At 45.5% G+C, this 25,021-nt stretch overlaps 1 protein-coding gene across 2 annotated transcripts in view; it reads left to right on the forward strand.

Annotated features, from left to right (window-relative positions):
• Positions 1-25,021, forward strand: part of ryk (receptor like tyrosine kinase) — a 492,414-nt gene that overhangs the window by 102,395 nt on the left and 364,998 nt on the right. For both annotated transcript variants that reach the window (XM_072474977.1, XM_072474976.1), the window contains exon 2: positions 22,266-22,387. In XM_072474977.1, the coding sequence (XP_072331078.1) occupies positions 22,266-22,387 (122 nt within the window). The remainder of the gene's footprint in view (positions 1-22,265; positions 22,388-25,021) is intronic.

Here is a 25,021-nt window from a genome sequence, read left to right on the forward strand (position 1 = left end):
TCTTTAGGAGGTCTGAGAGGGGTGCTGCCTTGGTGGCGAAACCGTCAATGTGGTTTCGGCAGTAGCCAACCAGTCTTAAAAACGACCGGAGGGCTGTAATGTTCTGGGGAAGGGGCAATTTAGCAATCGAGTCAATCCTTTTAAGCTCTATCTCACGTTTACCATGCGTGATAATTGTACCCAAATATATCACCTTGTTTTTCAAAATCTGGGCCTTTTTGGGGTTAATTTACATCCAATTGTTTGTAGGAGTTCCAGGAGTTCGGACAGAAGCTCGATGTGCTCTTCCTTGGGGTTTGTCTGCAGTAGTAGGTCGTCTATGTACTGGACCAGACATTCGGGGCAAGAAAATTTGGCTAAACCATCTGCCAGTTGTCGGTGGAAAATGGAGGGGGAGTTGTGGAATCCTTGTGGAAGGCATGTCCATGTGTACTGTTGATTTTTAAAGGTGAAGGCAAATTTGTACTGGCACGCCTTTGCCAATGGAATGGACCAGAATCCATTATTGATATCCAAAACCGTAAAGAATCGGGAATTGAGTCCCTGTTGAGCATGGTCTCGGGACTTGTTGCTACTGTGGGGGCTGCTGCGGGGGTGACTTTGTTGAGTTCCTGGTAATCGATGGTCAGTCGCCATGATCCATCGGGCTTTCTTACTGGCCAAATCGGGGCATTATTAGTGGAGGCTACTGATCTAAGTATGCCCTGCTCTAAAAGGCTGTCGATTACTTTTGAGATTTCTCCCTCTGCCTCTTGGGGAAATCCATATTGCTTTTGGGGTCTCGGGTCAGGTCCTGTGATTTGTACTGAACCAGTCATCCGGCCACAGTCATGTTTGTGGGTCGCGAATGCTGTCCTGTTCTTTTGTAACACTGCCCTAACCTGCTTGTCCGTGCTAATTGTAGTCGGGCTAAACCAAAATTTGCCTACTGCGCTAATTTTGTTGCTGTATTCACCTATTGTGAGCGTTGCAGATTTTGCAATTTTCCAGACACATTGGTTGACTGGATCAAAGGAAAGGTTGTGGGAATTCATAAAATCTATGCCCAAAATATATTCTGCTGTGTGTGGTAGATCGACTAAAACTATGGGGTGCTTGGTGGTGATGTTGCCGATTTGAATGTGATGTGTCCCTGCTGTGAGTGGCCTGTGAAGCCGCTGAGGGTGATAGTGGCTGTAGTGGGCCACGTGTCCTTTTGAAACAAGGTGGAGGAATTTATTGTGGTGTGGGAACCTCCTGTGTCCCAGAGAAACTTGAAGGGCTGTCCCCGTATCTTTGCTGCAACTACCGGTCGTCCGGACCTATCCCAAAGGGTGTCGCAGACCTAACTGGGGGAGCCCGAACACTGTCAGTCCGTTCCGTTCAGGTCTGTCTGATCTGAACGGGTGTATGGGCTACTATGTATGAGCTCTGTCTTATTCTTACTTAGAGTGCCCGTCTGCTGGGCTCTCTGTGGCCTTCGTGGGGCATTGCATTCTCCTGCAAAGTGTCTTAAATGGCCACAGTTGTAACACTCCTGTGACTTTTGTGGGGGGCTGTTCTTGCCTTCATTTACCCATGCGGGGTTCTGGTGTGTTTTAACTGCTTGTATGTCTGCTTCTGCCGGCTTTTCTTCGGGATTTTTAACTGCGGGTTTTTTTTGTACCGACTGCTCCCAGGCGCGGGACAATCTTTTTACGACCCATTTCTTATTGTGAGTCTCCTCTGAGGGGTCATAATTGGCGCAAGCTTTTTGTCCTGTTTCTGTGGCATGGGAGATAAGGGTGCGGGTCATGTTGTCTGTGGACAAATGGGCACGGTCTAAGTCTCCAAAAACTGCTGCAAAATGGATCCACAGGCGTCCAGCAAACGCTGTGGGGTGCTCGGTTTTCTTTTGCCTGCACTTATTGAGGCTATCTACGGGGTCACCCCGGTTATACCCGATCGCGTCTAGGACCGCAGTATGCATTTCTGCAAGGGTGCCTCCTCCTACATTCTGTGGGTCGGGAAGGGCTGCTGCGACCGAAGGGCCTAAACTCAACTGTGAGCTTTACGTGCTCACGCTCGTCCAGGCCGTACATGGTCGCCTGCTGCTTTACTCTGGCAAAGAAGTGGTGGGGGTCTGAGGTGGGGAGGAACGGTGTGATTTTCTCGCACGCGTCCCGTAATTGGGTCACTGTTAAGGGGGTGGTGTACAGAAATTCCGTGTCGTCCGATGTGGCTGTGCGGTGGGTGGTTACTGGGTTAATTGGAGCCTGAACTATCTGCTCGGTGGGGTGTTGGGGGGCTTTTCTCTTTTGGGGCTTTCCCTGCGCACATGTTCCCTGAACATATCTCTGTGCTGTCTCATTTAACTCTTTCCAATCAGGGCCATCTTCCTCATCTAACTTTGATCCAAAGGTTTCCTGGAATACTTTTTGAACTGAAAGCAGAGATTGCAGCTCTGCAATCTGCTTCCGGCACTTTGCGTGGTCTAGTGAGCTTTGTCTTTGCTCTGTGGTGGCAGCATGGAGTGCTCTCAACTCTGCCTTCAGGTCACTACACTGCCTCTGCAATGCCTCTACCTGCTTCCTCTCGTACCAGGACTGCACGTTGCGTGTCCTGATAGGCCTTTTCGTACTGGGATTGGAAGCTGCTTAAGTGCGCCAGGCAAGAGTGGTGTGCCCACTTGGCATCATCCACCTCTCTGACTTTTGCTGCCAACTTCCTCCTTAACTCTACGTGCTCTCTTTCGACCTCACTGACATCAACCTTGCTCATTCGATGTATGCCTTCTATCTCTTTCCGGAGCGTCCTACGACCTCCTCTGTGCCTCGCAATTGTGTCAAGCAGGACATGATTTCCATCGGCTTGCGAGCTTTTCCTAAGCTCTTCTTGTGAATCTCGCTCAGGTTCTCCCACCAAGTATGTCCTATACTCCCGGGACCTGTTTCCTCATTGTTACAGAATTCGCTCCAAAGGGCCCATCCTTTCCCTTTGAGGTGCTTCCTGATTTCTTCTTCCCAAACGGGACATTGTCCTACTCTACTGCTGCTGGTCGCTGCGACCACGAATTCTTCTGGGTTCATGAGGCGTTGCATTGCCTGCATTGCCATCTTTCCTATCTGAATGCTTCTCTTAAAATTTGGAACGAGGGGTATTAAGGCGGTGCTGTAATTACAGGTACGGCTTTCGCTTTTTTCCGAAATACAAACTCCCGACAGTTTTGTCGCAACCAAAAATCTTATTAGGTTGCCTTATAGCCCTGTTAGTTACGCATGCATTTAACACACTTCCGAATGATGATGATTGATCAGAACTGCTTGAGCACTTGTGGCTTTCTGTTCCCAATTGGATCTCTAATTCAAATTTTTGTGTTCTCCCGGAGTGGTTAAGCCACTTCTAGATCGGGTCCAGTCAGATGTCGCCAGTAATATGTTGCTAACTTTTGGTTGGTTCAATTGGCTCTCTTTTATAACCTTTGCTCTCGAGTCGCTAGGTATCTTTATGATACCGCCACGAGGTTCAAGTAATGATCAATGACTCAATACACCAATTAATAAGATTCAAATCAAAGCACATTTATTATACACAGTAATCGCTACTCATGCACAAATTGTACTTCTAAGCTACTTCTACAACTAACAGGCCTATACTTAGCTTCGGACTGGCCCAGCAGGTCCATAAGACCATAAGACATAGGAGCGGAAGTAAGGCCATTCGGCCCATCGAGTCCACTCCACCATTCAATCATGGCTGATTTCAAATCCATTTACCCGCTCTCTCTCCATAGCCCTTAATTCCTCGAGAAATCAAGAATTTATCAACTTCTGTCTTAAAGACACTCAACGTCCCGGCCTCCACCGCCCTCTCTGGCAATGAATTCCACAGACCCACCACTCTCTGGCTGAAGAAATTTCTCCTCATCTCTGTTCTAAAGTGACTCCCTTTTATTCTAAGGCTGTGCCCCCGGGTCCTGGTCTCCCCTGCTAATGGAAACAACTTCCCTACATCCACCCTATCTAAGCCATTCATTATCTTGTAAGTTTCTATTAGATCTCCCCTCAACCTCCTAAACTCCAATGAATATAATCCCAGGATCCTCAGACGTTCATCATATGTTAGGCCTACCATTCCTGGGATCATCCGTGTGAATCTCCGCTGGACCCACTCCAGTGCCAGTATGTCCTTCCTGAGGTGTGGGGCCCATAATTGCTCACAGTATTCTAAATGGGGCCTAACTAATGCTTTATAAAGCTTCAGAAGTACATCCCTGCTTTTATATTCCAAGCCTCTTGAGATGAATGACAACATTGCATTTGCTTTCTTAATTACGGACTCAACCTGCAAGTTTACCTTTAGAGAATCCTGGACTAGGACTCCCAAGTCCCTTTGCACTTCAGCATTATCAATTTTGTCACCGTTTAGAAAATAGTCCATGCCTCTATTCTTTTTTCCAAAGTGCAAGGCCTTGCACTTGCCCACGTTGAATTTCATCAGCCATTTCTTGGACCACTCTCCTAAACTGTCTATAAATTTCTGCAGCCTCCCCACCTCCTCCATACTACCTGCCCCTCCACCTATCTTTGTATCATCGGCAAACTTAGCCAGAATGCCCCCAGTCCCGTCATCTAGATCGTTAATATATAAAGAGAACAGCTGTGGCCCCAACACTGAACCCTGCGGGACACCACTCGTCACCGGTTGCCATTCCGAAAAAGAACCTTTTATCCCAACTCTCTGCCTTCTGCCTGACAGCCAATCGTCAATCCATGTTAGTACCTTGCCTCGAATACCATGGGCCCTTATTTTACTCAGCAGTCTCCTGTGAGGCACCTTATCAAAGGCCTTTTGGAAGTCAAGATAGATAACATCCATTGGCTCTCCTTGGTCTAACCTATTTGTTATCTCTTCAAAGAACTCTAACAGGTTTGTCAGGCACGACCTCCCCTTACTAAATCCATGCTGACTTGTCCTAATCTGACCCTGCACTTCCAAGAATTTAGAAATCTCATCCTTAACAATGGATTCTAGAATCTTGCCAACAACCGAGGTTAGGCTAATTGGCCTACAAATTTCCATCTTTTTCCTTGTTCCCTTCTTGAACAGGGGGGTTAAAACAGCGATTTTCCAATCATAGAACATAGAACAATACAGCGCAGTACAGGCCCTTCGGCCCACGATGTTGCACCGAAACAAAAGCCATCTAACCTACACTATGCCATTATCATCCATATGTTTATCCAATAAACTTTTAAATGCCCTCAATGTTGGCGAGTTCACTACTGTAGCAGGTAGGGCATTCCACGGCCTCACTACTCTTTGCGTAAAGAACCTACCTCTGACCTCTGTCCTATATCTATTACCCCTCAGTTTAAAGTTATGTCCCCTCGTGCCAGCCATATCCATCCGCGGGAGAAGGCTCTCACTGTCCACCCTATCCAACCCCCTGATCATTTTGTATGCCTCTATTAAGTCTCCTCTTAACCTTCTTCTCTCCAACGAAAACAACCTCAAGTCCATCAGCCTTTCCTCATAAGATTTTCCCTCCATACCAGGCAACATCCTGGTAAATCTCCTCTGCACCCGCTCCAAAGCCTCCACTTCCTTCCTATAATGCGGTGACCAGAACTGTACGCAATACTCCAAATGCGGCCGTACCAGAGTTCTGTACAGCTGCAACATGACCTCCTGACTCCGGAACTTAATACCTCTACCAATAAAGGCCAACACTCCATAGGCCTTCTTCACAACCCTATCAACCTGGGTGGCAACTTTCAGGGATCTATGTACATGGACACCTAGATCCCTCTGCTCATCCACACTTTCAAGAACTTTACCATTAGCCATATATTCCGCATTCCTGTTATTCCTTCCAAAGTGAATCACCTCACACTTCTCTACATTAAACTCCATTTGCCACCTCTCAGCCCAGCTCTGCAGCTTATCTATATCCCTCTGTAACCTGCTACATCCTTCCACACTATCGACAACACCACCGACTTTAGTATCGTTTGCAAATTTACTCACCCACCCTTCTGCGCCTTCCTCTAGGTCATTGATAAAAATGACAAACAGCAACGGCCCCAGAACAGATCCTTGTGGTACTCCACTTGTGACTGTACTCCATTCTGAACATTTCCCATCAACCACCACCCTCTGTCTTCTTTCAGCTAGCCAATTTCAGATCCACATCTCTAAATCACCCTCAATCCCCAGCCTCCGTATTTTTTGCAATAGCCTACCGTGGGGAACCTTATCAAACGCTTTGCTGAAATCCATATACACCACATCAACTGCTCTACCCTCGTCTACCTGTTCAGTCACCTTCTCAAAGAATCCTCTGGGACTTTCCCGGACTCCAGTGACTTTTGAAAGATCATAACTAACGCCTCCACTATTTCTTCAGCTATCTCCTTTAGAACTCTAGGATGTAGTCCATCTGGGCCCGGAGATTTATCAATTTTTAGACCTCTTAGTTTCTCTAGCACTTTCTCCTTTGTGATGGCTACCATATCCAACTCTGCCCCCTGACTCTCCGGAATTGGTGGGATATTACTCATGTCTTCTACTGTGAAGACTGACGCAAAGTACTTATTTAGTTCCTCAGCTATTTCCTTGTCTCCCATCACAAAATTACCAGCGTCATTTTGGAGTGGCCCAATGTCAACTTTTGCCTCCCGTTTGTTTTTAATGTATTTAAAGAAACTTTTACTATCATTCCTAATGTTACTGGCTAGCCTACCTTCATATTTGATCCTCTCTTTCCTTATTTCTCTCTTTGTTATCCTCTGTTTGTTTTTGTAACCTTCCCAATCTTCTGACTTCCCACTACTCTTTGCCACATTATAGGCTTTCTCTTTTGCTTTGATGCATTCCCTAACTTCCTTTGTCAGCCATGGCTGCCTAATCCCCCCTCCGATAACTTTTCTTTTCTTTGGGATGAACCTCTGTACTGTGTCCTCAATTACTCCCAGAAACTCCTGCCATTGCTGTTCTACTGTCTTTCCCACTAGGCTCTGCTCCCAGTCGATTTTCGTCAGTTCCTCCCTCATGCCCCTGTAGTTACCTTTATTTAACTGTAACACCTTTACATCTGATTCTACCTTTCTTTCAAATTGGAGATTGAATTCTACCATATTATGATCACTGCCTCCTAAGTGCTCCCTTACGTTAAGATCTTTAATCAAGTCTGGCTCATTACATAACACTAAGTCCAGAATGGCCTGTTCCCTCGTGGGCTCCATCACAAGCTGTTCCAAAAAGCCCTCCTGTAAACATTCAATGAATTTCCTTTCCTTGGGTCCACTGGCAGCATTATTTACCCAGTCCACCTGCATATTGAAGTACACCATGGTCACTGTGACCTTGCCTTTCTGACATGCACTTTCTATTTTGTGGTACATTTTGTGCCCCCGGTCCTGACCACTGTTAGGAGGCCTGTACATAACTCCCATTATGGTTTTTTTGCCTTTGTGGTTCCTCAACTCTACCCACACAGACTCCACATCATCTGACCCTATGTCATTTAGTGCTATTGATTTAATTTCATTCCTAATTAACAAGGCAACCCCGCCCCCTCTGCCCACCTCCCTGTCTTTTCGATAGGTTGTGAATCCCTGGATGTTTAAATGCCAGTCCTGAACCCCCTGCAACCATGTCTCTGTGATGCCTACCACATCATACCTGCCAGTCACAATCTGGGCCACAAGCTCATCTACCTTGTTCCGTACACTGCGCGCATTTAAATATAGCACCTTTAATTCTCTATTGACCGTCCCTTTTTGTTTTCTTCGTGTGGTGGACCTTGGTTTACTGAGCCTTTCCATACACTGTGTCATATTTTGTGGGATGGGGACTATCGTAACCTCTCCTGAGTTTTGTCTTTTCGTGCTTTTTTGTATTCCTAAGCAGCTACACTCCCACTGATTACTTCACCTCTTGGTTCCCTGACTTTCCCTCCCCCCCCCAATCTTTAGTTTAAAGTCCTATTGACCACCCTATTTATTCTTTTCGCCAGAACACTGGTCCCAGCTCGGTTCAGGTGGAGACCATCCCAACGGTATAGGTCCCCTCTGTCCCAAAACTGATGCCAGTGTCCCATGAAAAGGAACCCCTCTTTCCCACACCACTCTTTCAGCCACGTGTTAACTTCCCTTATTCTTGCCTCCCTATGCCAATTTGCACGTGACTCGGGCAGTAATCCGGAGATTATGACCCTTGAGGACCTGTTTTTTAATTTGAATCCTAGCTCTTTATAATCTCTAAACAGGTCCTCTTTCCTAGACTTGCCTATGTTGTTGGTACCGACATGGACCACAACAACTGGATCCTCCCCCTCCCTCTCCAGTATCCTTTCAAGCCGGTCAGAGATGTCCCGCACCCTAGCACCGGGCAGGCAACATACCATGCGGGACTCTTTATCCTGCTCACAAAGGATACTATCTATCCCCCTGATAATAGAATCCCCTGCAACTACAACTTGCCTATTTACTCCCTCCCCTTGAATGGCCTGCTGAACCATGGTGCCTTGGTCAGCTGACTCATCCTTCCTGCAGCCCTGTTTGCCATCCACACAGGGAGCAAGTGCCTCATACCTGTTGGACAGAGTCAAGGGTTGAGGCTCCTGAGTTCCTGACTGCTGGTCCCCTTTACCTGCCTGACTCGCAGTCACACCCTGCTGTCCCTGGCCACTGGCAGGATTTAAACTACTTACCCTGACATGTGTGACTGCCTCCTGAAACAGTGTCCAGGTAAGTCTCCCCCTCCCGGATGTGCCTCAGTGTTTGAAGCTCAGACTCCAGCTCATCAACTCTGAGCCGGAGCTCTTCGAGCAGCCAACACTTACTGCAGATGTGGTCGTTGCAGCTCGCAATGGGATCTGCCAGCTCCCACATCAAGCAGCTCAAGCACATCACCTGACCAGCCATCACTAATTAATTAATTAGTTTAATTTAAGTTTGAGTTTAGCTGTGTTTTTTTAAAATTTGGGGCAGATTTGCTATCAACCAATTAGATCACAGTTTCCTTCTGACGTCACTTTTGGGGAAAAAAAACTGGAAAACAGGAAGTTACCGTTAGGTTTTTATACACAGAGACTGCTCCTCCTCCTCCGAACGGCTCCCGAAATTAGGCCCGAAGAAAGAGAGAGAACAAAACAGTAGGGAAAAAAGCACCTTCTCCCACTCTACACCGAAATACCTCACTGCACCAAATTACAAAATTCTCACTCGGTCTGTATCTCTCTCACTCAGGCTGTGTCTCCTTGACCTGCGCAATGCTTACTAATGTGTACTTTCTGTCTGTCTTTTATACAGACTTTAGGATGACTCACACTAAAACTTCAAAGAGAAGAAAACAATGTGTACCTTTGTGCCCCTTAACAGGCCTCAGGTGACTGCCAGATAACTAGCCTCTCAGCAATTAGGGTGGGGGCAGCTTCAGCCAATCAGACACTAATCTACACTGCACTTTTAACTGAAAAACAGCAAAATTAGATTAACCACTTACCTTTCCTGGTTACCTCACTGCACCAAATTACCAAATTCTCACTCGGTCTGTAGCTCTCTCACTCAGGCTGTGTCTCCTTGACCTGCGCAATGCAGGTCATGGGAACAAATGGCCTTTCGTTCGGGTTCTGAGTCTGCGGGATTCAAAGTTGGTACATCTTACTAGCTAGGAGCGCCTATCTCGTAGCGAGCGTTGACTTAAGACTTACGGGCTCTTGGCGGCAGCTGAACCGGTCACTGTCAAGGGTTGGTTCGTGTTGCTGAGTGACTCGGTCAAGAAGAACGATTTGAACTTGGGGGCTTAACTTTATAGTCCCCAGGGGCTTCCTGCCTTTCGGGCAGACCCTGTACCTGGTTCCAACTGATTGGACTTTGTTCCAATCGCTTGGTTCGATTTCTCCAATACAGGAGCGGTTCCCTGATCGATGGGTGGTCTTGAGATGTCCGTTAACCTCTTTTGTGTTGGCTCCTGCTGGCGCCGAGGAGTCTGGCTTGGCCTTGTTTATCCCAAATGTTTCGATTGTACCCGGGGATCGCTCATTAGTATGTAGATGGCTGCTACATTATTATGCAGATGGCTGCTTGTATCGATGCTGTCTGGGCTTTTGCAGAATTTAATACACAGTAAACCTGCATCTGCTAGTTTCTGCCTCTGTTGGCTGAATTTCCCTTCAGCCTTTGCTGTTCTCCATTTTACATCGCGAGTTGGCCAACCCAGGTGGCTACAATAGTCACTAGATAGGCCAACATTATTGCCATCCCTACTTATTGGTAAGTGGTGATGAGCTGCAACCTTTAATCACTGCTTTCCATGTGGGGCAGGTACTCTCACGGTGCTGTTGGGCAGGCAGTTTCATGATTCTGATTCAGTGATGAAGAAGTGGCAATATATTTCCAAGTCGGGATGGTATGCGGCTTGGAAGTAAACTTGAAGGTGGTCGTGTTCTCACATGGGCGGCACGGTAGCACAGTGGGTAGCACTGTTGCTTCACAGCTCCAGGGTCCCAGGTTCAATCCCCGGCTTTGGGTCACTGACTGTGTGAAGTTCTCCCTGTGTCTACATGGGTTTCCTCCGGGTGATCCGGTTTCCTCCACTAGTCCCGAAAGACGTGCTGTTAGATAATTTGGACATTCTGAATTCTCCCTCTGTGTACCCGAACAAGCGCCAGAATGTGGCGACTAGGGGATTTTCACAGTAACTTCATTGCAGTATTAATGTAAGCCTACTTGTGAGAGTAAAGATTGTTATTACATGTTGGCTGCCCTTGTGCTTCTCGACCTTAGTGATTGTGGGTTTAGAAAATGGTGTTGACAAAACAGTGGCCCGTTAATGCAATGCATCTTGTCGTTGCTGCCACTGCGTGTTGGTGATGGAGGGAGTAAATATGAATTTAAATGGTGTGCTGATTGTGCCTGGTGCTGTTGAAGTTCATTCAGGTAAGTCAAGATTTCTTCACTTGGGCACTTTAGATGGTGTACTGGGTTTAGAGTCACTCGCTGCAGAATATGGCTGACGTGCTTTTGTGTTGACTCTCTGTAGTTTTTGTGAGGAATGGATGATGGGCATGCTGTTGAATGTTGAGAGGAGGTGGTTTGTGTGTAATGGTCATTACCCAGTACTTGTGTGATGTGAATGTTAATTGTCGCATTTCACTCCCAAGTCTAAATGTTGTCCAGACTTTGCTGCATGCAGGAACAGCACAGACTGCTTCAATAATTTTGAACATAGGAGCAGGGGTAGGCCATTTAGCCCCTCGAGCCTGTCCCACCATTTAGTGCGATCATGGCTGATCTGTGGCCTAACTCCTTTGTAAATGGAACTGAGCACTTAGCAAACATCAGCAACATTCCCATGGCTGGCGTTATGATGGAGAGAAGGTCATTGATAAAGCAACTAATGGTGGTTGGGCCCAGGACACAACCTGGGGCTGAGATGATTGACCTCCAACCACTTTCCTTTGTGCCAGGTATGACTCCAACCAGATTCCAATTGACTTGAATTTTATTTGGACTCCTTGATAAACTGCCTTAGCGTCACGAGCAATCGTTTCACATCCGCCACGTTTATTTTTTGTCCATGCTTGTTCAAGGCTGTAAAGAGATTGAGAGTCGAGTAGTCTGAATGGAGCATTGGTGAGCAGGTTATTTTTGAGTAAATGCTGCTTGCTAGCATTATGTTTCTCCCCACACCCTTCCAGCACAAATTGAATTTGCCCTGCTTTTTATGGACTGAGCAAGCGTGGAGCACTTGCCACTTTGTTGGGTTGATGCCAGTGTTCCAGCTGTACAGGAACAGCTTTGATGTACGAGCTATAAATTTGACGTACGAGCTATAAAATGTGATTAGATAGTGATCTGGAGCAATCTTGAAACGTATTGAGTCTCTTTTTATTTTGGAAAATCTAGCAGTTTCATCTGTCACAAAAGAATATCAGAAAATTCTAATGTTGGACTCAGAGCAGAACACCAGCCGATATGGTGGGGCACACAGCAGAACCCATTATTGAAATGTGCATTACATAAGCCTCTAGATGACAGCCTGGGAGCTACAGCCCCTCTTGTAGAAACAATGGAAAGAAATTGCACAGGGGCGAACTGGGGCTATTACCTGGCTCTGTCGAATATTCAGAACCAGAAACTTTTGAAATTGTTCTTGGCTTCCCGAACAGACCAAGGAAGAATTGATAAGAGTTGATGTATATTTTTTTTAATAAACATTTTATTGAGGTATTTATGGTTTTATAACAACAACAGAAGAAACAATGTACATACAAATATAAACACAGTGCAAAAGCCGTCTTCCTCCCTCACAGGTCCCACCTTTTCCAAACTCTACTCGAAACTAAACTAAACCCCAAACCCCCCCCTCTGCAGACGGTTAATTTTCCCCAAAGAAGTCGAAGAACGGCTGCCACCTCCGGACGAACCCTAACATTGACCCTCTCAGGGCGAACTTGATTTTCTCCAGACAGAAAGCTAGCCAGGTCTCCGACTTTGGGGCTTTGAGTCCTTCCAAGCTAATAATATCCGTCTCCGGGCTACCAGGGAGGCAAAGGCCAGAACATCTGCCTCTTTCTCCTCCTGGATCTTCTTACACTCTGAAAATCGGACTCAGCGCCACCCTTGTTTTTAACACCTTGGACATGACATCTGCAAACCCCTGCCAGAATCCCCGAAGCTTCGAGCACGCCCAGAACGTATGGACATGGTTCGCTGTTCCTCCCGCACACCTCTTCTACCCCAAAGAACCTGCCCATCCGGGCCACTGTCATGTGGGCCCGGTGAACGACCTTAAACTGTATCAGGCTGAGCATAGCACATGTTGTGGACGCGTTGACTCTACTCAACGCGTCCGCCCAGAGACCGTCCTCTATCTCTCCTCCTAACTCTTCCCATTTGTGTTTCAGCTCTTCAATCTGTAAATGTCCGAAACCCTCCCTTCTCCCACCCACATTCTGGAAACTACCCTGTCCTGTATCCCCCGTGGGGGTAGGCGCGGGAAGGTTGAGACATGCCTGCGTAGGAAGTCCCGCGCCTGCAGGTACCTAAATTCATTCCCTCCCGTCAATTCAAATTTCTCCTCCAACTCCCTCAGGCTGGGAAAGCTCCCATCCATAAACCTATCTCTCATCCTCTCGATCCCTGCTCTCTGCCATCTCTGGAACCCCCCATCTAGCCTCCCCGGGGCAAACCAGTGCCTTTAAGAATTGGATGTTGAAGAAATGTACCTTGAACCAAATGAAGCTGATCATATTACTGAAGTGATGTCACAGGGTGGGCGGGGGCGGGGGGGGGGGGGGGGGGGGGGGGGCTCACTTCTGCTTTTGGTATCAGTTTGAGAAAAGCAGCTTGGGTGTGTCTGTGTATTTCCAGAGAGCTGCAGGAAGAAAAGCAAGGTGCTGGAGCTGAAGTCAACCAAGCCTCTCAGCCCAGCTCTGCAGCTTATCTATATCCCTCTGTAACCTGCTACATCCTTCCACACTATCGACAACACCACCGACTTTAGTATCGTCTGCAAATTTACTCACCCACCCTTCTGCGCCTTCCTCTAGGTCATTGATAAAAATGACAAACAGCAACGGCCCCAGAACAGATCCTTGTGGTACGCCACTTGTAACTGAACTCCAAATGTTCAGAATGGAGTTCAGTTACAAGTGGAGTACCACAAGGATCTGTTCTGGGGCCGTTGCTGTTTGTCATTTTTATCAATGACCTAGAGGAAGGCGCAGAAGGGTGGGTGAGTAAATTTGCAAACGATACTAAAGTCGGTGGTGTTGTCGATAGTGTGGAAGGATGTAGCAGGTTACAGAGGGATATAGATAAGCTGCAGAGCTGGGCTGAGAGGTGGCAAATGGAGTTTAATGTAGAGAAGTGTGAGGTGATTCACTTTGGAAGGAATAACAGGAATGCGGAATATTTGGCTAATGGTAAAGTTCTTGAAAGTGTGGATGAGCAGAGGGATCTAGGTGTCCATGTACATAGATCCCTGAAAGTTGCCACCCAGGTTGATAGGGTTGTGAAGAAGGCCTATGGAGTGTTGGCCTTTATTGGTACAGGGATTGAGTTCCGGAGTCAGGAGGTCATGTTGCAGCTGTACAGAACTCTGGTACGGCCGCATTTGGAGTATTGCGTACAGTTCTGGTCACCGCATTATAGGAAGGCTATAGGAGGCTTTGGAGCGGGTGCAGAGGAGATTTACCAGGATGTTGCCTGGTATGGAGGGAAAATCTTAGGAGGAAAGGCTGATGGACTTGAGGTTGTTTTCGTTGGAGAGAAGAAGGTTAAGAGGAGACTTAATAGAGGCATACAGAATGATCAGGGGGTTGGATAGGGTGGACAGTGAGAGCCTTCTCCTGCGGATGGAAATGTCTGGCACGAGGGGACATAGCTTTAAACTGAGGGGTAATAGATATAGGACAGAGGTCAGAGGTAGGTTCTTTACGCAAAGAGTAGTGAGGCCGTGGAATGCCGTACCTGCTACAGTAGTGAACTTGCCAACATTGAGGGCATTTAAAAGTTTATTGGATAAACATATGGATGATAATGGCATAGTGTAGGTTAGATGGCTTTTGTTTCGGTGCAACATCGTGGGCCGAAGGGCCTGTACTGCGCTGTATCGTTCTATGTTCTATCTCTGCCATCCAACAGAAAATATATATATTCTGTGACCTGATGTGTTACTGTTTTGAAGGTTTGAAGCCATTTGGATGTTTGAAGGAACATTTTGAGGGATTATTTAGTGTTGTATTATTTTCGGGGTTATCTTTGAAGTAAGGGGTGTTAAGGGATCCAATGTTTATTTAACAGGTTAAGTTGAGTTCATGGAATGCACATTGTTTTGTGTTAAAAACCACGTGTCCATAATTGTAACACAACACCTGGGGAACAAACCGTGTGCTTCAAAAGCAACAATCCATTAAAGGGGGAGGTTGGTTGAACTCCATGATACATTTTGGGGTTCTGAAAACACCTCGCTCATAACACCAGTGATTATTGCAGATTGGAGACCAGACCGATGCTCCCTCTGCTCCCACATGTCTCCTCCGAGACTTCCTCTATGTCATTAACTTCCAGATAGTTCTGGATACATTTCCTTAGCCGCCCACACACCTCATCCGCTACAAGTCCATCATCCAGTCTCCAGTGCGGGAGTTGGCCACCGTCTTTGCTCACCTGTAGATCAATCCAGTGCGGGGCATACTCCGAGACCGTGATAGCTGAATACTCAGTGTCCACTAGCCCCCTCCATAAAGAAATGGGTATTTACAAATGAGTATGTATATAAATATCTGTAGTGAGAGTACCTTTAAGAAATGGGTATTTACTATTGCAGTGATGTCAGAGAGTGGGTGGAGCTGGGCTGTCTGTCAGCTTTTTACTTTTGTTTTAGGCTGTTGTAGTTTGTTTTAGTTTCGTTTTCAGTGTTGGAGCTGAAGCCAGACCAAGCAGGTGTACTGCTGTTCTCTCTGTCATTAAAAGACTATCTCTTGATCATTTGGTGAATTCAGAATTATAAATGTTTTCAGTAGTGACTTTAACCTGATGTGCTTCTGTTTAGGGTTTTGTTTTTTAAGTCGTATGGATGTTAAAAGGAAAGCTTAAAGGATTACTTAGTGTTGTAGTATTTGGGGTTTGTATTTGAATTAATGATTGCTAAGATGTTCATTGTATGTTTTAAAAAGGTTAACTTGAGTTCATAGAATAAACATTGTTTTGCTTTTAAAAATACTTTTCAATTTCTGCTGTACCACACCTGGAGAGTGGGCCGTGTGCTCCCCATACCACAATCTATTAAAAGTTGTGGGTCAGGTGAACTCCATGATACACTTTGGGGTTCTCTAAACCCTGGCGCATAACATGCGTCTCCTGTAACCTTCAATCCCCTCAAATGAGCGAGCACGCGTGCCCTCTTAACCGGCCCATTTAGACCTGTAACCTGCCATGTGATCAGCCTGGTTGGGGGACTTCTCGTCCCCCCCACCCCCCCGCCGCCGATCAGCCATCACCTTTCTTGAGTCAGCCTCCAGCCCGCGCCCCACGCATCTGCAGGCCCGCCCCAGGCAGCCTGCATCCCCGACCTCTTTTTTTGTCCCATAACAAAAGTCCCTCCCCCATCACCAGAACATTCCCCCCCCCCCCCCACCCCCAGTAACAGCACTATGCAAACCACCCCCTTCAACAGGTATTACATCTGCCCACCCCCCCCCCCCCCACTGCGCTTCCATGAGCTAGCCCCGCCCATGGCACCAGACATTTTCTCACCCATTGTTCCCCCCCCCCCCCCCCGGCACGGAAAAAAAGCAAACCCCCCCCCATCACCACACGCGGCTTCCTTGCGAGCGCTCCGTGAGCCTTGTCCACCTCCAAGTATCAGGAGAACGTCCCATCCCCCATTAGCTTCTTGAACATGCCCGCTATGTATGCCCCTGCGTCCTTTCCTTCAGATCCCTCCGTGTTACCAACAATTCTCAAGTTCTGTCGGCGGGTCCTATTCTCTCGGTACTCCATCTTCTCCTGGAACCTTTTCTGTTGGTCTCTCAACAACCCACCTCCAACTCCACTGCTGTTTGGTGTTCCTCCTGCTCAGTCAGTGCCTTCTCCACTTTTTGGATCGCCTGATCTTGAGCATCCAGTCTAAGTTCCAGCCGCTCAATCGATTCCTTAATCGGATCCAAGCATTCCTGTTTCTGCTTGGCGAAGCCCTCCTGAATAAACTGCATCAGCTGCTCCGTCGACCTCTAGGTCGTCGAGCCAGGACCCCGGTCGTCCGCCAAGCTTTCTCCCGCTGCAGCCTCAGCCCAAGCCTTCGCTGTTCGCCGATTTCTTCGTTTGCGAGCACTTCTGGTCCGCCTCTCCATGCACTGATGTAGGATTCCTCTTCACAATTGCATCCACCATCAATTTTCCGAATCAAATCTGACAAAAAATTGGGGAGAAGGGTCCAAAGGTCCGACCCGAGCGGGAGCCACCAAATGTGCAACCTACTCCTTCGTAGCAGCCACCGGAGTCCCACAAATGTATATTTTTTAAGGAAAGTGCAGTTTGGTTGCAAACTTTATTTGGCAATTGTGGTCACCTGCTGTATTATTTTAAAAGAAACAATAAAAATAATGACTTTGTTCCCAGCTGTGAACTTAAATGCGAATGTATACTCATCAATTATTGTCATAGATATGATGAAGTTACATTGCAAACCTGCATGTATCTGTAATTCTCAGTTACTTTGTTATACTTTAGAAGTGTTGATCAGAAACTGCTCGGGGTATGCATTTAGTTGAGAATGGCAAATGTTCAAAATGTCATGTGGGTTACATTTTGTAATCACATGGGAAACAATGTACAAAATGTCTGCTGAACCTTGAACTAAGAAAATAGGAATTTCACCAAGGAAGGTGAATAGATACTTGAAGTATAGATTGTGATAGAGTTGACCAAGTCTTTTTGGTGACAATGTTAAACATTGAAGCATTGTTCTCATCATTTATTCCATTTCGGTACAAAAGCTATTTTGTACATTGTTTAGAACTAAGTTAAACACACAGGTAGATGGCATACTGACAAAAACAAAATGCTGCAGCTTCTGGAAATAAATGAAAATGCTGCAAATACTCAGCAGATCGGTTAGCATCCTCCCCGTGTGTGCGTGGGTTTCCTCCGGGTGCTCCGGTTTCCTCCCACAGTCCAAAGATGTGCAGGTTAGGTGGATTGGCCATGCTAAATTGCCCTTAGTAGTCAAAGTTGCCCTTAGTGTTGGGTGGGGTTACTGGGTTATGGGGATAGGGTGGGGGTATGGGCTTGGGTAGGGTGCTCTTTCCAAGAGCCGGTGCAGACTCGATGGGCCAAATGGCCTCCTTCTGCACTGTAAATTCTATGAACCTTTCAGGAATCTGTGGAGAGTGATAGAGTTATGTTTTTTTTTTAAACTTTAGAATACCGAATTTTTTTTTTTTTCCCAATTAAAGGGCAATTTAGTATGGCCAAACCACCTAACCTGCCCATCTTTGGATTGTGGGTGTGAAACCCACGCAGGCACGGGGAGAATGTGCAAACTCCACACGGACAGTGAACCAGGGCCGGGATTCGAACCCGGGTCCTCAGCGCCGCAGCCCCAGTGCTAACCACTGTGCCACATACCGCCAGGAGTGAAATAGAGTCGACGTTTCAGGTCGATGACCCAGAATATGGACACTGCCACACTATCTTCAGTATTTCTAAATTTAGATCAGTGATTTCTCTTGTGTGAATTCTTTACAACCCTGTACTCTTTAAGCATCTGATCTTGTTACTTAAGCCCCTTTGATCCATGCCTGGATCCTGAAGGCACGATTTTAAAAAATAACAAGTTAAAAGCTCTTCATAGGATTCCTAAAAGATTGAAATTGAAAGCTGAACTATTTCAGCAAACTTGAATGGTATGTTCGAAAAGTGGTTTAAATTTAGACTGGAGGCCTGAGGTCAGAGAATGGGAGAGCTGAGGCTAGAAGAATCACACAGCATAGGAGGCTATTTAGCCTACTGTGACTATACTCTTTCCCCATGGACTTGCAAAATTGCAGCTGCCACTATCTCTTTTGGGCATCACACTCTATGTCATAACTTTTGCTGTGCTTTTTAAAAAAACAACTCATTTAATCTCTGGATCTTTTGCCAATCTTCACTTTTGTTTCGATCTCTAATTATCCACACTTGTGAGTTGCTATTCCAAGAAGCTGAGGGTAGAGGGAGCAAGGTGCAGAATTAAAAAGACGGGTGACTACAAGCTTGTGCACTGAAGGAAGGTGTTCCACAAAGTCACTTCATAAGTGTAGGTGTTCCGTACTCATGTGTGCGGCCTCAACCGGGACTTTGGATTCATGTTGCATTACATTCACCTCCCCACCATCTGGCCTGGGCTTGCAAAATCCTACCAACTGTCCTGGCTTGAGACAATTCACACCTCTTTAACCTGGGATTATCCTGCTCTCTGGATCTGTAAAGACTTAATTACCTGCAAAGACTCGCATTCAAAGTATTGTCTTGCATCTTTAACTTTGTCTATATATATGTTTCTAGAACCTACCTCTTCATTCACCTGAGGAAGGAGCAGTGCTCCGAAAGCTAGTGATTTGAAACAAACCTGTTGGACTTGAACCTGGTATTGTAAGACTTCTTACTGTTGCCGATTTTGATGAGTGGAATACTATCCCACTAGCGTCACTATTAACTGTTGCCAATTCTGCACCGGAGACGCCAATAATGTTGCCGCCCTTAATATTGAGTACTATTGCTTTTCAGAGTCGCCAGGTATCAAATGATACGACCACAAGGTTCAACCGGATATTGATCAAAGACCTAACAACCAGTCAGTTAGTTCAAGTTCAACAATGGTTTATTTACACACAAGATTAACTCACACATGCAACATCAAGACACTACAAGCTAAACTACACCTAACACTAGAACAACCTGTACTTAACTTCCAGGCACCCGGCTTTGGCAGAGGAACAAGGCCATTGTTCGAATCTGGAGAAGTACAGCTGCAACATGACCTCATGGCTCCGAAACTCAATCCATCTACCAATAAAAGCTAACACACCGTACGCCTTCTTAACAACCATATCAACCTGGGTGGCAACTTTCAGGGATCTATGTACATGGACACCAAGATCTCTCTGCTCATCCACACTACCAAGAATCTTACCATTAGCCCAGTACTCTGTATTCCTGTTACTCCTTTCAAAATGAATCACCACACAGTTTTCTGCATTAAACTCCATTTGCCACCTCTCAGCCCTGCTCTGCAGCTAATCTATGTCCCTCTGTAACTTGTAACATCCTTCCGCACTGTCCACAACTCCACCGACTTTAGTGTCATCCGCAAATTTACTCATCCATCCTTCTATGCCCTCCTCTAGGTCATGTATAAAAACGACAAACAGCAGTGCCCCAAAACAGATCCTTGTGGTACACCACTAGTAACTGAACTCCAGGTTGAACATTTCCCATCAACCACCACCCTCTGTCTTCTCACAGCTAGCCAATTTCTGATCCAAACCGCTAAATCACCCTCAATCCCATGCCTCTGTATTTTCTGCAATAGCCTACCGTGGGGAACCTTATCAAACGCTTTAATGAAATCCATATACACCACATCAACTGCTTTACCCTCGTCCACCTGTTTGGTCACCTTATCAATGAACTCAATAAGGTTTGTGAGGCACGACCTACCTTTCACAAAACCGTGTTGACTATCCCTAACCAAATTATTCCTTTTTAGATGATTATAAATCCTATCTCTGATAATCCTTTCCAAGACTTTGCCCACAACAGAAGTAAGGATCACTGGTCTATAGTTACCGGGGTTGTCTCCAATCCCCTTCTTGAACAAGGGGACAACATTTGCTATCCTCCAGGCACTATTCCTGTAGACAATAAAGACATAAAGCAGCACGGTAGCATTGTGGATAGCACAATTGCTTCACAGCTCCAGGGTCCCGGGTTCGAGTCCGGCTTGCGTCACTGTCTGTGCGGAGTCTGCACATCCTCCCCGTGTGTGCGTGGGTTTCCTCCGGGTGCTCCGGTTTCCTCCCACAGTCCAAAGATGTGCAGGTTAGGTGGATTGGCCATGATAAATTGCCCTTAGTGTCCAAAATTGCCCTTAGTGTTGGGTGATGTTACTGGGTTATGGGGATAGGGTGGAGGTGTTGACCTTGGGTAGGGTGCTCTTTCCAAGAGCCGGTGCAGACTCGATGACAGGATCGACAGAATCAAAGTATGCATTAAGTTGCTCAGCCACTTCTTTGTCCCCTTTAAAAGGTTCCCCTGATTCTGATTGTACGGGACCTACATTTCTCTTCACCAATTGTCTTCTCTTCATGTACCTATAGAATCTTTTACATTATGTTCTCTGCAACCTTACTTTCGTACTCTATTTTCCCCTTCTGAATCAATCCCTTGTTCCTTCTTTGCTGAATTCTAAACAGCTCCCAATCCTCAGACCTATTGTTTTTCTTGACCAATCTGTATGCTACTTCCTTGGATCAAATATTATCCCTAATTTCCCTTGTATGCCATGGATTGGCCACCTTTCCCGTTTTACTTTTGTGCCGAACAAGAATAAAGTACCAATAGTCAAAACTGTCAGAACCTGGGGGTGGGGGGTGGTGGGGGGGGGCGCAGTGGTTAGTGCTGTTGCCTCACAGCGCTGAGGTCTCAGGTTCGATCCCGGCTCTGCATCACTGTCCGTGTGTTGTTTGCACATTTTCCCTGTGTTTGCGTCAGTTTCGCCCCCACAACTCAAAGATGTGCAGGGTAAATTCTCCTTTTATTGGAAAAAATTAATTGGGTACTCAACTGTAAGAACCGAACACCACTTTATCTTGTGTGAAGAATGTAGCCATTGACAAAAGCAAAGTTTTCTTTTGTGTAAATCTGTTTCAACAAACTAATGGAAGTCTAGGCTCACAGTCAAGCCTTATAATGCATGGACAAAAAGCAACGGCATGGGACTAAGCATGATGCTTTTTCAAAGGTTGCACCCCAGGACTAACTGGCTGTAATTTGCAATGCTGATACTGACTTAGTCTCCCCACTCCCACCAAACGTCTAGTAGATTCTTTTCGTGAAACAAGTGTGTTTTGTTCTTGAAATATTGTTGTTAAGCTTAGCTGATGTTGGAACTGGAGTTGTAGAAAAATGCCTTTTGTTAATTCATCATCAATTTTTTAGTATATGGTTAATATTTCTGAGATGGCCAGACGTAGCATGAGAGAAATGTTGATGTGTTTCTGCTGGTTGATATTTATGTTTATTTTATGTCCATTCCAGTACAATCTGCAGCATTAAAACACATTCATAAGTAAAATGGCTATTTGCTCATCTTGGCCTGAATTTGATCATCATCAGCCATTTGCACTGACTTCAATTTCAAAGTTAACCATTATAATGCTATGTTTATTTTTGACAACTGTGATATCGTACAAATGAACTACCCATGAAAAACTGATGCATGTCTTTTAAAATATGTTTGTATTTAGCAAAAATAACAATGCACAATACTTCCATATTAAGGTACTTGGTTCTATATCTTATTATCTACATAAGCTTTCAGTAAACCTTTACTTTATGTGTATAAAGAGTTAGTCAATAAAGTGCTAGAAGTTGCTTCTGTATTGAAATATTTGTCGTTAATGGTATGTTTTGCCACATTAATGGTACTTATTGAATGTGAACTGTTGACATTTGTGACTGAACTTTAAAAAAATAACTTATAATTTAGATACCATACACATGGACTTTTCATTTTGTTTCTCGCAACAGGTCTTGATGCGGAATTATATTATGTACGGAATGATGTTGTCAGTCATTACGCACTCCCTTTCAAATTACTTGTACCTGGAGAGACCAACAGCCTTCATTTTACTTGGCACACTAAATCAAAGGTAAGTTTTAAGATTAGGTTAGGACATATTTCCCACGGGAATGCACCACGGTTTTCAGTCTCAAGCCTACTAGTTGCTACTACTGTTTTTCTGAATGGAAGGTCGTGACGAGTGATGTTCCACAGGGATTTGTGCTGGGGCCTCTGTTGTTTGTAGTGTACATAAACGATTTGGAGGAAAATGTAGCTGGTCTGATTAGTAAGTTTGCGGATGACACTAAGTTTGGTGGAGTGGCTGATAATGTTGAGGATTGTCAGAGGAAACAGCAGAACATAGATAGTGTCAGAAGATTATATGACTGGGTTCTTTAAGGACCACACAGACATATTCTACTGTCAGTAAGGTATCAATACTGTCAGTATTGATACCTTAACTGCCAGCCTGAGAAGAGCAAAGGGTTATAGTACACATACGGTATTTATACATATCTGAATAAATGCATGTCTTTCTGTTTGGCAATTGGATCCGGTGATGGGTGTGTGACAAACTCACAAGATAGTAACAAGATTTACAGAGAACTGATCAAAACAGATATGATTACAAATTTGCAAAATGTAGTAACACCACATTAAGAAAAGGAACAAATCTTGACCTAATGAGTTACAATTTCAACCCATTAAGTGTTCAGGTAAGCTAGAACAATGGTCACAGCTGCTTGGCCTAATGAGATTACAATTTCAACCCATTAACCCTCAGTTCACAGATATCCTCCCACAATAGGTTGGAGACTTGGCAGCGAAATGGCAAATGGAGTTTAATCCAGACAAATGTGAGGTAATGCATTTTGGTAGGTCAAACATAGAGGGAAATATACGGTAAATGACAAAACTCTAAGGAACATAGAAAGTCAAAGAGATCTGGGCGTGAAGGTCCACAGATCTTTGAAAGTGGCAACACAAGTGGACAAGGGAGTCAAGAAACCTTACGAATGCTTGCCTTCATTGGACGGGGCATCGAGTATAAAATCTGGCAAGTCATGCTACAGTTGTATAGAACCTTGGTAAGGCCGCACTTGGAATATTGCTCTCAATTCTGGTCGCCACACTACCAGAAGGATGTGGAGACGTTGGAGAGGATGCAGAGGAGGTTTGCCAGGATGTTGCCTGGTCTGGAGGGTGTTAGCTATGCGGAGAGGCTGAATAGATTCTGACTGTTTTCATTAGGAAGACGGAGGTTGAGGGGTGACCTGATAGAGGTCTACAAGATTGTGAGAGGCATGGATAGAATGGATGGGCAGACATCTTTCCAAGGGTGGAGGAGTCAGTCACCAGGAGGCATCGGTTTAAGGTCCGGGAGCAAAGTTTAGAGGAGATGTGCGAGGCAGGTTTTTTACGCAGAGGGTGGTGAGTGCCTGGAACGCGTTGCGAAGGGAAGTTGCGGAAGCCGATACATCAGCGGCGTTCAAAAGGCATCTTGACAAACTCATGGATAGGATAGGAATAGAGGGATACGGCACCAGGAAGTGCTGAGGGTTTTGACCAAGGTTGGTATCATGACCAGTACAGGCTTGGAGGGCCGAAGAGCCTGTTTCTGTGCTGTATTGTTCTTTGTTTTTTGTTCAGAAATGATTCAAAAGAAGTTTAATCCATATTCATCAAGTGGTCAATTCATAACAGTAAATATTACAGCAGCTGTCATAGACTGCCTCATCGGGAGAAGGGGAAGAAAAAAAAAAAAAAATCAGCAAAATGGTTTAGCTCAGTTGGCTAGACAGCTGGTTTGTGATGCAGAACAAAGTCAGCAGCCCCTGGGTTTAATTCCCATATCGGCTGAGGTTATTCAACTGAGATGTGGTGATCCTCTGGTTAAATCACCGTCGGTTTTCCCCCTCAAAAGGGGATAGCAGCCTATTGTCATCTGGAACTATGGTGACTTACCTTTACCTTGCGCCCCTAATGATAAATTGCAGAGCAGTATTTATAAATGCAAGGAATGTCATCATACGCAAGGCCATTTCTGATCATTCCTTTGTATCACTGTCCAATGACATCCCCCTTCTTATATTACTTCCTTCTTTGTATATCTCCAGAAAAATCTTTCTCTCAATCTGCACTTTTAAAATTCCTGCGTTCATCATTTCTACAGCTATCAACCTACTTGCTCAGCCATATTCTTCCCATTACCTTTGATGCACGAATCCTTATTAAAATTATTATTATTCATCACGCTCTCCGCTCCTTTGAGCCATAAGGATACAAACTTGAACATGTATATGACCACACACCCTCCTACAACACATCAGCTGGTGGGACTGCTCTGACCTGGTTACATTATCATCTATTCAGTCGTAGCCAGAGAACCACCTGCAATAGCTGCTTTTCTCACTCCTGCACCCCCATGGATCTATCTGTTGTCCCTTTCTGTTTCTCATTTACAGGATGTCCTTGACAACATCATCAAAAAACCAAGTCACACTCCAGTGTATACTGACAACATCCAGATCTGCCTCTTCTAAATTGCCAGTCTGTTGTCTGACATCTAGTACTACATGAGCAAATAATTTCTCCAGTTAAATATTGGGAACACTGTGGACATTGTCTCCTATCCCTGATACAAATGCAGTTCTCTGGCATTAAGGCCGTTCCTGAGACACTGACTCTTGTTCTCTTCTTGGATCTGCCTGAGGTTGAACCA

This window comes from Scyliorhinus torazame, chromosome 14 (genome assembly GCF_047496885.1).
Source record: "Scyliorhinus torazame isolate Kashiwa2021f chromosome 14, sScyTor2.1, whole genome shotgun sequence".
Taxonomy (NCBI): domain Eukaryota; kingdom Metazoa; phylum Chordata; class Chondrichthyes; order Carcharhiniformes; family Scyliorhinidae; genus Scyliorhinus; species Scyliorhinus torazame.